Genomic DNA, 13,222 nt, shown 5'->3' with positions numbered 1-13,222 from the left:
CTCTCTAAAACCAACTCATCATTCTATTCAGCTTCGCTTCAAGTGTTTATTTCAGTAGTAGTTCTAGAAACTAAGACTGGTCACTCTTCTAAAACCATTACTTTGAATAATGGTAATTACAAGATCTGAATTTTAGTCTCCTATGTGATTGTGGGAACATATTTTTCTAGACCCATTTCTTTTATGTGTGTATTTAGAAGGTAGAACTTTGTTTAAAAACTGGATTGTTCTCTTAGGCCTAATTTGTACCATTCTATATTCCTTTTGTAACAATGTTGGTGGGGGAGAGGGGCCTGCTGGGGTTTAAACACCTCTAGCAACCTTTTTTGGCTATATTGAGGAAGCTTTGTATTCACATACAAGCATGATCACACAACAATGCAAGGTATGAGAATATGCTGTTATATTGATAGTCTCAGGAATTGCAAGGTCTTTGGTCACAGCCCTCTCTGAGCCTGTTTCCTTATTGCTTTTTCCTGATCCACAACCCCTTGTGGTTCTTATAGGTTTGTCCTGAAGATCAATATTAAAAGGGAAAGTAAGGTTAAAAAACAAAAAACTGTACTTGGGAACAAAAAAGCACTATGCCAGTATAAGTTGTTAGAAATGATATTGTTTCTGATAGCTGATAAAATTCATCAAAGAAAAGTGCTTCCATAAAAGTTTTATTTATCCCCACAACAACCCTGTGAGGTAGGGTGATCAGGGCATTTGAAGATGAGAAAACTAAGTCTACATTACTTTTTCACGGCTATACTGCATAGTAAATAAGTAGAAATTGAGATTTTTAAATGTCCATAACTTTATACTGATTTATGTGGAAATAGGTAGAGAGAATATTAACTCCCCCCTACCTTAATGCCAAAAGGACACTGCCTTGAAAAATCCCATTCAAAAGATGAAAGTAGTATTCCATTGCTTATTTCTACAAAGATTTATAAAATAAAAAAATAGTGAAATATTTTACAGTTTATATATATGTATATATATATTTATATATTTATATAATGGTCTCATTCAGGGACATGTCCTTCAGCTGTGTATATGATCAACTATTCCAAGTCCTAGAAATGCAAACTCTTAAAAAATATGAAAGACAAAAATGGTAATGAGCAATAGCCTCAAACTTCTTTATTATTCCTCCATGTATCTTGAATAAGTTCTGTGAAATTTGGTCCTATTTTCTAAAAAAGGAAAAATTAAAAAAAAAATTTGTAACTACCACAGAAATTTCTGATAAACTTTTATTTTGTTGACTACTCTCAAGCCACTGCCACATCATTTAGAACAGGGATTTCCCAAACCAGGAAGAGCTTTAAAAAGACCAAACTCTCCAAAGTATATTGTTACATTGTGTGCATGTATGAATATGTAAAAATAGATTGCATCATTACATACACCTCTATAGGGGGGGAAAAACCATCTGGCCCCATAATGAGAGTTTTCTAGGGACAGGCTTTGGGAATCTTACTAGAAAAGCTCCTCTAAAATTTTTGTGAGTGTGTCGGGGGGTAGGACAGCACAGGATATTGACCCCAAGGAGTACTTTACATTGAGCTATATCCCCAGCCTTTTTAAATGTTTTAGAAATTTGAGAGAGGGTCTCACTATGCTGTCTCAAATGGACTTTCTATCTTCCTACCTCACCTTCCAGAGTTGGAGGGATTACAGGTGTGTGCCACCGGACCCAGCTCCTTAGGGTAATTCTAATGATGTGAGGTCTGGGAATCACCAAAGTATCTTAAAGTAATAGTATCTGAAATAAATAGTATATAAACTTATTTTGCTCTCTTAACCTCTTTTGAAAAAGGTCTCAAATAATTTTAGCTCCAGAACTTTTGCCTCTAGGCAATTAATTTCAATTCAAGATACAGAGAAACATTTTATAAAAATGTATCCTTGTCAGTGATATTTAGATTCCAATAATAATTTAAGTAGCATTTAAATATGACATACTGAGTTTTGTGGTTCTTACTCTGAAATTTTTAAGTGTGTATTATAGAAATTCCTAGCAGCTTTCAACTCACAGGAAGACATGAAAAGTGATGACATAATCAAGTATATCACAGCACTGAAACCATATACTATATTCAAATATAACTCATGAGAGGAATAAGAAAGTGAATGAATGACAACCTAAGGCCTTTTGGCCCATACATTTTTGTTCCCAGTCCACTCTTCCCCTATAAGGGGAAATAAAATAAACATTCTTTCCTAGTTGCTTGGCATAGTTATTCGGTGGGTAAATATTAGCTAAGTTAATTTAGACAAGATTAAAAGATAACAAATAAATACCTAGGAAGACAAAGAGAAGTCAGATCAGAAAACCTTAACTAGCTAATGAAGTAGTACATAACACCATAATATTAGTACAAGTAAATGAAGGCTTCATTGTCCTTTACATTTCATGTTTTTATGACTGACACAGATGTGAAAGAGATCTGGTCCTTATGAAGAATTTTGTGCTCGCTGGAAAGATCTGTAGGCATAATGAAATGTTTTCTTCCTTGATGAGATGAAGTCTTCTGTTTTTCAGGCAATTGACAACAAAATAATGAGAAGCGAACATCTTTAGAAGGTCGAATGAAAGTAATATCTAGTTGCAAAAGTCATTGGCCAAAGATAACTTCAAAAAAAAAATTGTTAACCCTATTTTTTTAAAAAAAGAAAGCCAGAGAAATATATATATATATATATATATATATATATATATATATTTATATATATATATATATAATTTACACATAAACCATATATATATATATAAAAATATATATAAACAATGTACACATCCATTTCACCAACAGTTACAAGCAAATAGCTGTTTATAGAAGTTATACAATGCTTCTTCCAACAAATCCCAAATCAATTTTGGGAAGCAGATAAAGCCACTGGGTAAATAAATATTCCGACTAGCTAATATAAAACAATTTATGATTATGAACTGTCATCAGTTCTTTTAGGATCCAAGAAGAAATATTGTGATAAATCTGATTAGGGATACATATATTACATGAAATTTTAAAAACAACTAATTAAAACAGCCTAACAATGACAACAAATATTTAAAAGAATGTCTTAAAAGTCAGATTTTATCACTGAAAATAGCACAATTTTCTTAAGTACTTCAGAGTTGTAATGTGTGCATAGGTCACTTTTGCTGTGTGTCATCATGGACCCATCTCTCTCCTGCATTCACTACAATTAGATTTTAAGATTTTATGTTTCCCGTGTGAGCTGATGGGCTGGCACATCTCAATTAAAAAAATACACACCTCCCATTAACTAAATGGAAGTGTTAAATATCCATTAACAGATAAAAAAGGTAATGGGGAGATTTTAAATTTTGTACTAACAACTTTAAAATTACCCAAATAAAGTGATGAAGAAATAATATATTAATTTGGTCTAAAGAAATGTTCTCTGGCCATATAAAATTGCCCTTATTTAGCTTTACAGAAGCTTGTTATGCTTGATTTGTTTATCAGCTGATATAAAAGAATACTCCTAGCATGGGATTGAAAAGGACTTTACCATTAATAAAAGATAATTTAAAAGTTGCTTTTTATTATTAAAGTGCACAGAGGCACAGTGGTATAGGTGCTTACATTTCCCTTTCAGTTATGGGAAGGCCCTTTGGGACTGTATTTAATCAGAACAGCTTTCAGCAAATACGATGTAGGCTGAAAGTTCAGATCTTATTTATGTTTTGGGTTTTGCTGTTTGAGCATAAAAAAGAAGGGAGCAGGGAGAAATGTAACTAGGTTCACAATTTTGCGCAAGAGCATATGTAAAGGTAACGTATGTACATTTTATTTCAAGAAAGACATAAGACAAACAGCATAAAGATGCCCAGATGCCCTAAAGATAAATACATTTCAAAGATTCTCATTAAAACGAATCTGTAGTATTTTTTCCTACAAGCAAAATACCTTTCTTTAAATTAAAAAAAAAAAATCAGTATTCTGAATTGCAAATGCTTTTGCTTTTTTTTTTTTTTTGCAGAAAATCTGCCATGATTATTTTTTTTTAATGAATAAGGATTTTCCACAAAACAGGCTTGCTCTACATGCTAGATTTTAAACAGTTCAGTGACACAATATGCTAACTACATACACAACAGATAATATAGTAAGAAAACACTCAACCTGATGAAAAGTTAAAATCTTCATTAATACACTGAAAACTGACATAACTCATGCCTTTTAAAATCAAAAATACAAAAATTAAATGTTTTCCTAAAAAGATTTCCTTATTTTAAGGATTCATTTGAAAATGAAGCTGCATGTAATTTGTACAATAAGTTGTACAAGTAAACAGGTAATATACATAAAAAATTAACTGACATACTCCTCAATTATCAGTTGTCCATCTTTAATTTCCAATACTGTACTTTCTTAACAAGCATACAAAATATCAAACTTCTCTTTAGAAAAAGTGCCGTTCTTTGACATCCTTTACACAAAAACAGTCTAAGCCTGTGGTATGTTAATGCAGTTGAGAGGCAAAGCATACTAACTTTTACAAATTCTACCTTCCATAAAAAGCCTCCCGAAAAGGAGATTACACACCACTATAAAAATATCAACCTCTTGTGGTAGCTGCATTAGAGAACCAAGGCTTGAAGACTATTTTCATATAGCATAGAAAACCACTATGAGAGCCTATTAACTGCATTGGTGGCTTGGGAGTGTACTGTGCCACAGGATTATGCATAGCTACTGTTAGGTACCAAGACTGTTACACAGAGTTTTAAACTGATTGTAACTGAGAGCATAACAGAGGTACTACCAGCCCATGCAAAGTAACTAAAAATACTGAGTCACTGTGCTGCATACTTCATTCCTGGAGAAAACCAAAGGCAGCAGTAACTAAATCAAGCCCAACAGGTGACTAAACTTTTCTCCTCAAAGATTGGTGAGCACAGTGAAGTCTGAGGTATACCTTTATCCATTAAATCTGTGTGCCGTTGCAAGATATTACCATTTGGGAATACACGCCATCACAATGGTTTAAATCTTTTGAATATTAGTCATCATATATATTCTTATCTACCCAGTCTCTTGATTTTTAAAAAGATTTCACCTACAGTAGAATATTACAGAAACAAAATATAAATGCATGTCTTTTTAAATGAAACTTACATGGACTAAAAGTAGAGAATATTTTTAAACAAATATACAATATGCAGGCAGACAAAGCAGGAAAACGGCCATTCAAATGTATAATAAAAAAACTAAAAACTATTTCCAGAAAACTATGAAGCGCCTCAACTAAAAGGAATGCATAATGAAATTCTAATCTAATACAGGTCAAAAATGTAAAAAGGTTATAAACCTTAACAGGAAAAAATAAAACAACTTTTACTGGCCATTCCTGTTGAAATGAGAATCATAAAGTAACAGAAAAGTGGCTACAAACCCACTTAGAGCACCAAACAGAGAGAAAATAAAAGTCCATTTTCATCTCTGTTATTATCATAAAATCCTGTGTAACTACAGGTCAAACTGCTGGTGGCAGAAACAGAATTCTTTATAAACTGCAGATGTCCTGTACATAAAAAAATTTCACTGGAGTTGCACTAGTTCTAAAGACTCTTCTGTTTTAGCCTACCTACTGTATGTATTCAATCTGAGATAGATAGTCTCTTTCTGTAACCCTTGATTATTATTGGGCACCAAAGATAAGAAAAGCAAGACGGGGTACAAAAATGCAAAATTTCAACAGTAATGGCAATGTTTTTGTTTCAGTCCAAAAGGGTCCTGCATTCTCTCCCCCTTCAGTGATTTGACAAGTCTTTGTACTTAATCTGGGGGCAGCAAATCATGCAAGCGAAATCTGTCTCTGATGTGAGGTCGGACATCTTCATTCTGTGTGGAAAAAAAAAGAGACCTTTTTAAAAAAGCTACATAATTTCAAAGATATGATCCTTATAACATTAAAACAGCTTTACTCTGCAGAGGAAATGTACTATTTAATTTCATGATTTGTATTATTTTGCTCGCCAAATACAGTCAGCCTTCTATAGCCACTGGTTCCACAGCTGTACACTCAACCATCCTTGGATCAAAAACATTCAGGAAAAAACTGCATGTGTACTGAACATATATAGAGTTTTCCCCTGTCTTAATTACTAAATAATACAGTATAACAAATATTTATTTACATTGTATTAGGTCTTATAAGTAATCCAGAGATAATTTAAAGTTTATTGGATGTGTATACGTTATATGGCAATACTAATTCATGTTATATAAGGGACTTAAGCAGATTTTGATATCAACAGGAGATCCTAGAACCAATTCTGGATGGACTTCAAAGGATTATTGTACAGAAATATAACACAGATACAGTTAACTTGTAAGATAGATGAGAGGATTAAGCCATTAAATCTTACTTTCCTCTTAAAATTGACTGGTGCAATACTTGGGAGGATGAGGCAGGAGATCAAAAGTTAGAGGCCAGCTGGGCAACTCAGTAAGACCCTGTGGCAGTAGTCCAGTGGCAGAATTCCCCGGGGTTCAGTCCCCACTACTGGGGGGAAAATGCTCATAGAGACCAACGGTGGGCAGTGAAGTCTGGGGTTCAGAACTCCAGGTGAGATTCTACATCACTGCATTCTAACTCCAGTCCTATAATTCTTTGCCAAAACTTATTGAGGAGGGAGAGCCCTCTCCTTGTCCTTGGTCTCCTCAGTGGTCTGGGACTTTCCATTTGTTTCTGTGATGTATCTCTTCTCTCTTCCCTTCCATTAAAGATCTTCCCCTAATCCTTTGGGCCAATTTACTGGTCACTGATTAATTTCCCTTGAATACCAATTTTGTATAGAGGGACTTTCTTTAACCCCCACCTGCTGAGATCTCACACATCTGCCATGCAGCTGTGAACCTTGACTGTTACAGGTGATGACAGAACTTAAAAGACTCCTTCCTCTCTTCCCTAAATCACAACTAGCCTCTGGGATCTGCCCACATGTGTTCACCCAGTGACTCTCAAGCCACTCTAGAGGTTTCCCTTCTGTCCCCACTTGTTCAGTGAGAGTCTAGCTCATCCAACTCCAGGAAATAGAGTAGTTTTTAGGGAAGTTTCCATGTCTATACCTGCTACTCTTAACATGAACAGATGTGAGGATAAATTAAAACCATATTTTTGGCTCCCTGGAGCTATTCCTGATCTATAGGATTTACCTGCATCTCTGAAGTCCTAATTCACAGACCAAAGCCTAGTCCACTCATTTTGCCATCAAGGCCCCCGATAGCATTCTTGGTATCTGTTTTTGTATACTTCATTAGAAAGGAGTGTAAAAGAGCCACATAGACACTTTGCCTCTTCAGTATACAAATGTAAGTTGTAATATAGAATATGGCGTATGTTTTTGTTTTGTTTTTTCCTTTGGAGGGGAGCTCTATGGGGAATTAAACTCAGAGCCTTGTGCATGCTAGATAATACAGAGTATCTTTTATTTGATTATAAGACTAAGCCTAACTGATTTCTGCTGTAGATTTTTAAAAACTATTTCTTTAGACGTTGATGGACCTTATTTTATTCATTTATTTATATGTGGTGCTGTGAATCACACTCAGTGCCTCACACATGCTAGGCAAGCGTTCTACCACCAAGCCACAACCCCAGCCCCTCTGCTGTACATTTTTAAAAAGTTTATTAAAAACGTTAAAAAATCCTCAATCTTTTTGAAACTTTCCCCTAATCTCTCAGCAGTTAACTTTTAAAAACCAGTACACACAAAGCAAGAGATTTCCACATAGTTGACCAAAAAAAACAATAAATTATACTTACCAGTTCTACAAGCTTCTCCAGAAATGGAATCAATTTTAGGAGTTCATTGTCATTTTTATCCATAAACCAGCTTTCTATAGGGATTCCATTAGAAAGCTAAAATGATAAATAAGTAAGTAAATCCTTAAGAGTAACGGTATGGACATACTTACATTTTGCCTAGTATGGAAAAGTTTGTTTTGTTTTTTTTTTAAAGAAGAAACAATAGATTCAAGGAAACATGATTTAAAAGTTCCTTTGAAAAGAAATGCTACCAGAGTTTTGTCAACTCAATAGTACAAGAGATAGAAGGAATAAACTAAAACCTGAAGTTTTTCAGCATCATTTTTCTTCTCAGTGAATATAAAGCTAACAAGTTTAAGTTTCATTAAATCAAGTTTTGCAAAGACCATTAACATAACTAAAAACATTCCTTTATGCACTTACACAATAGTTACCACTAGTACAGTGGTTGGCAATATCTCTTTATTCATAATGCCTATCTAAAAAGAGAACATTGTCAGACAGAGACAGACACTGTGTGTGTGTATATACATAAACACATAATGTTTTTTTTTAACAAGGGACTATGTCATGCCTCAGCCTCCTGAGTAGCTGTGACTATAGGCACATGCCATCATGCCTAGCTACCATTTTTCTATTCTCAACATAAGTTGTATCTACTAGAGCTACATCTTCAGTTCATTTTGTTGCGATGACATTTTGCTGTTGCTCGGGCTGGTTTCAAACTACTGGGTTCAAGAAATCCCCCACCTGATGAGATAGGACTACAGGTAAGCACCACTACACGTGGCTAAAATTCTTAAGAACTTATTTTTCTGTGGTATTTGAGATTGAACCCAGGGGTGCTTTACCACTGAGATACACCCCAGCACCACCATCACTCCCAGCCTTTTTTTTTTAATTTTGAGACAGGTCCAGATTGGTCTGGAACCTGCAATCAACCTGCCTGAGCCTCTCAAGCTGCTGGGACTGCAGATATGTACCACAAAGCCCAGCTTAAAGTCACATTTTAAAATATAAGCAAATAAAAAGGTAGGGACTTGGACTGGGTATGTAACTCAGTGGTTTATGCTGAAATTGTGCAAATCCCCCACCAAATGAACACACTTCAATGCCATATAATTTTGCCCCCCTTTTCTTACTATGGGCATTGTGAGACAGAAGTTAAGGGACAATCTTGTTCTAGCTACCCCTGACTCGGATTTGGCACTGATTTATTGCAAATCGAACCTCAGATATCATACCACATGGACATATCCATAGTATAAAATATATCTTGCAAGGATGATTCATGTTTACTTGTTTGTTCTAAGAAACATTAAGGAAGGATACAATTATGTTGACAAAATAGTCTTAATAGTTCAGAACGTTATAGCAAGTAGTCTACAACAACAAGGTCATTAGGCCTATTATAATTCTCAACATGCTTACAATTATTGGTTTAATTACTGGTAAGTGTTATTAAATGATGTACTATCTTATAGCTCCTCCTTATTCAGATTCAGATTTACTACTCAAATTCATTATTTTTGGCATTTCTAATTACAAAAGATGACACATAAAACCGGAAAATTCCACCAGTGAAAATTGTTTTTCCCCACATCATATTCTTTTTGGCAGTAATTTTTCTTCATTGTATTTTTTCCAATCTAAGTTTGTTTAGCAATCCTCTTCCTACCTGATATGCAAAGGCTTGTGGTGAGTTGTCAATTATTATAGTTTTTGAAAGATCCCTTCCAAGGATATTTAAGTCCTTTATATAGTTTCCTTGTACACAAACACAATGTTCACGGAAAAGTCGGTGCCTAGACACAAAAATAAAAGAAAATTAAAAAAACAAAAAACAAAAATCCCTTTTAAAAAGTACTTCACATACTGAAACATGTACACATACATATACCATAGGCTTTACAGAATAAGCCTTATTATTTTCTCTCACTAAGGAAATTCAAATATAATACTGGGCCTAAGCTTTGGGCTACAGTTTTATAAAAAAAAAAAAAAAACAAACTTAGCAATTATTGAAACCTTACAACCCAATATTGCCATTCCTTAAAGAACTTGGGGTTATCCAAAAACATTAAATTATAAAGGGGAATTAAAAATTCTAAATTGTTTTTGTAATTTATTTACCCAGGAAAGCTCAGTTCAGATGCAGCATCTGGTTGTCAGCGAGGTCTTGCTTTTTAACCAATTTTCCAGATGGTTGACTGAGGCACAAGGAGGTCAAGTGACTTCCCAAAGTCACATAAGTCAGTGGTTAGCCCCGCATTGGAACCCAGGATCCTCCTGGCTCCCAGTCCTTTGCTCTAACCAGTAGACCACACAGCCTCCCTATCCCTGTACATGCCAGAATAGAAAATATAAGAAGGAATGTTTTTGTGTTGGCATCTTAAAAAAATGTTTTTTTTTTAGTTTTCGAGAAAACGTGCTGCTGAGGCCAAAACATTCCATCATTTCAACTTTTCCTAAACACCCCTATTTCTTTTGTGTGTGTGTGTGTGTGTGTGTGTGTGTGTGTGTGGCTATTTAATAAGGGACTGAATTAAATGGTAAATGGTAAAATTCAGATTTAAGTATTATAAACTGATGTTTCACTGATTTTTGGCTCTTTAATGCCACATTATTTTAAAAAGCTAGTAAAGCTTTTATAATAATACTTAAATACTACTTATACAATGTCCATTAACCTTCAAAATATTAATCTCTTACATTACTAATAATTGATAATACTGACTTTTTCACCTTGAAACACTCCATCCTGTATACCTTAATAATTGACAGTTTGTCTTTCCTTGTTTCTTAACTCCTATAAACAATTTCTCAGGAAATAGGGACTACTCATACCTGTATTGCTTTTTTTATTTCAGCGATTTTATTTGAAAATGTTTCTAAAATACATTGAATGCGTCTTTGCCTCTTCAGCAGAGGTTTCTTTTTATTGTTTGACTACTGGGGGTGAATACTATGAACAGTCTATTTACTACCCTGCAGAGCTGTAATAGAGAAGTGTTTTCCAATATGAATGTGGAGATGGCCACTTGCCCCAATACAAAATGACCCTAAGCTACTACAATGTTTGTTTATTTGTTGTACTTGAGTCTTTTCTGTTTCCCTGCATCCTGCATCGTAATATGACCATCAGTTGAGACTTGCTGATTTTAATGGGTTTGCCCTTTGTTTCTGATATACTATAAGTGGGGAATCCATACTCCTAAGCTAAAAAAATTTTGTATAAAGCAAGAATGTACAGGTTCAAAATGAAGATCAGAGGGACTATATAAATAAAGCTCATAAACTGAAAATATGTGGGTACTGAGAAATCACTTTGTTGCTTATAGGCTTTTTTTTTTTAGTATGGCCATTTTTAAAAATTCTGATTTGTTATACTTGATGGCAGAATGAAATTTATTTTATATTACATACATAAAGCACAATTTTTCAAGATACTGATTTTATACAAAGTATTTTCATATTATTCATGTCTTATACATGTACTTATGGTAATAATGTCTAATTCATTCCATCATCACTCCTACCTGCCTCTTTTCCTCTCCCTCCCCTCATACCTGTATTTTTAATTATGCAATTTCCGGGGGCGGGGGGGGAGTATTTTCTACCCACAAAATCTGTCACAGCTCAACAAAAATAAACTTATATACACATACCCCATTTTAATTACTCAAATCATCATCTGCTCTAAAAGGTTTAAAGACAATTCTACTTTGGAAAAATGACAGCAAATATTTTACTTCTATAGACATTCAGATAATGGAAATTGGAGAGGCAGGCACAGCCTGTAATCCCAAGTCACTGTGTTGATGTCTCTTTTGCCAACAGTGCCAAATGCACTAATACAAAAGACAAATGAACATGACACTATGGTTACTTTAATTACACTATAAACTCTCCAGGAATCTGAGGACCAAGAGTAGGAATTTCCAGTTTAAGAAAAATCTACTTGTGCCACTCATTTAATAGCAGATCTTCCATGTCAACAAATCTGCATTTGAATTCATGGCATTCAGAGATTACAGGAATTTTCAGTCTACCCCACTGTCTCTAAAGGTGAATTCCCCATAGCATTCTATTCAAATCTACTATTCAAAATGTTCTTCTGGTCAAATTTTTTCAAAATTACAACTAGAGGAAACAAATTTATACTCCCCAATATGTTGATTTTTTTAAAGCTAATTTTTAAAAAGGATGTTAATTTATAACAATGTAATAGCATAATGAAAACTCCAAAGGTTTATGTTGCTTATCATTGTTTCATAGAACATTATACACGCTGAACAGAAATCTTTAGAATGAATGAAGTCATCAAAACAAAATCATTTTTATACATTTATTAAAATCAGGTAAAATGAGCATAAATTACAATATACTTTTGTGAATAGAAAATACTATTTCTCAAGTGTATGTCTCCAGCTGATCCTTTAGATTGAAAAACAAGAGAATAGTTTTATATAGAAGGAAAAACCCTGAAATGAGGACATTAGAAAAAACCTTTCTGTATAGTTGTAACCACTCAATAATAAAGGAATCATTAACAGCAGAAAATTAAGTTTAGGTTTTTTCATGAAGACAATATGGGACAAAGTGCTCAAGAAAATTAATACTTAGCTATTAAAGCTTTTATGAGCCTTCTGTGTCATCTCCACTCTTGGTAAAAAATTCAAAAGACTTACTCCTATATCTTTTTAATTTTTTTATTAGAGACGGACATAATACCTTTATTTTATTTGCTTATTTTTATGTGGTGCCAGGGATCGAACCCAGTGCCTCACACATGCTAGGCAAACACTCTACTACTGAGCTATAACCCCAGCCCCTAACTCCTATATCTTAAAGGATGCAACAAGATTGTTGCAGTCTTAACTGAAGTCTCACTTCAGATGACAGAAATAATTAAACTGATTTTCAAAATGTTTTAAAAATCACCCAATGTACCCCTGGCCTAACCAGGAATGCATGCCATCTTCTGGTTCAGGCACATGTAAGGAACTGAATCAAGATTAGGAAATCCTGAGTAAATCAAAATTTTGTTTGCATGTGCTCTGCCGCTGAGTCACATCCCCAGCCCTGACTAAACCAACTTTCATTTCCAATTAAATTTATGTATCATTTTCATTCCATGGAAGATAAATTTGCTCTTGAAAAAACACAAGAGTTCAATTTGATCATTTCTGTTAACATCAACTCGTTTATGCCATTAAAAAAGGAATACAACATGCATTATCTCAGAAAAATAAGGTCAAACATCATGCTCACAGTGGAAAATTCAACACAACCCCCCATTCCCCCATCCCAAAAGAAATGAGGATATAGATGTCACATTGAATAAATACATTTGGTCTTCGTATCCTTTAGAAAGAACGTCTGTCTGGAGTTATGGTTAGGAACTCTAAGAATTTTGGGG

At 34.1% G+C, this 13,222-nt stretch overlaps 1 protein-coding gene across 3 annotated transcripts in view; it reads right to left on the bottom strand.

Moving 5' to 3' along the window:
- Positions 1 to 649: 649 nt before the first annotated feature.
- Ctdspl2 (CTD small phosphatase like 2) overlaps positions 650 to 13,222 on the bottom strand; it is a 78,764-nt gene continuing 66,191 nt past the window's right edge. For all 3 annotated transcript variants that reach the window (XM_058584762.1, XM_058584761.1, XM_046461803.2), the window contains 3 exons: positions 9,479 to 9,605; positions 7,798 to 7,893; positions 650 to 5,870 (listed from right to left, as the gene is read on the bottom strand). In XM_058584762.1, the coding sequence (XP_058440745.1) occupies positions 5,805 to 5,870; positions 7,798 to 7,893; positions 9,479 to 9,605 (289 nt within the window). In that variant the 3' untranslated portion in view covers positions 650 to 5,804. The remainder of the gene's footprint in view (positions 5,871 to 7,797; positions 7,894 to 9,478; positions 9,606 to 13,222) is intronic.

This window comes from Marmota monax, unplaced genomic scaffold, assembly GCF_021218885.2.
Source record: "Marmota monax isolate L192 unplaced genomic scaffold, Marmota_monax_Labrador192_F-V1.1 WCK01_AAM20220418_F8-fsc00001, whole genome shotgun sequence".
NCBI classification, from domain to species: domain Eukaryota; kingdom Metazoa; phylum Chordata; class Mammalia; order Rodentia; family Sciuridae; genus Marmota; species Marmota monax.
The sequence above is the reverse complement of the archived record's forward strand: the minus strand, read 5'-3'. Positions and strand labels throughout refer to the sequence as shown.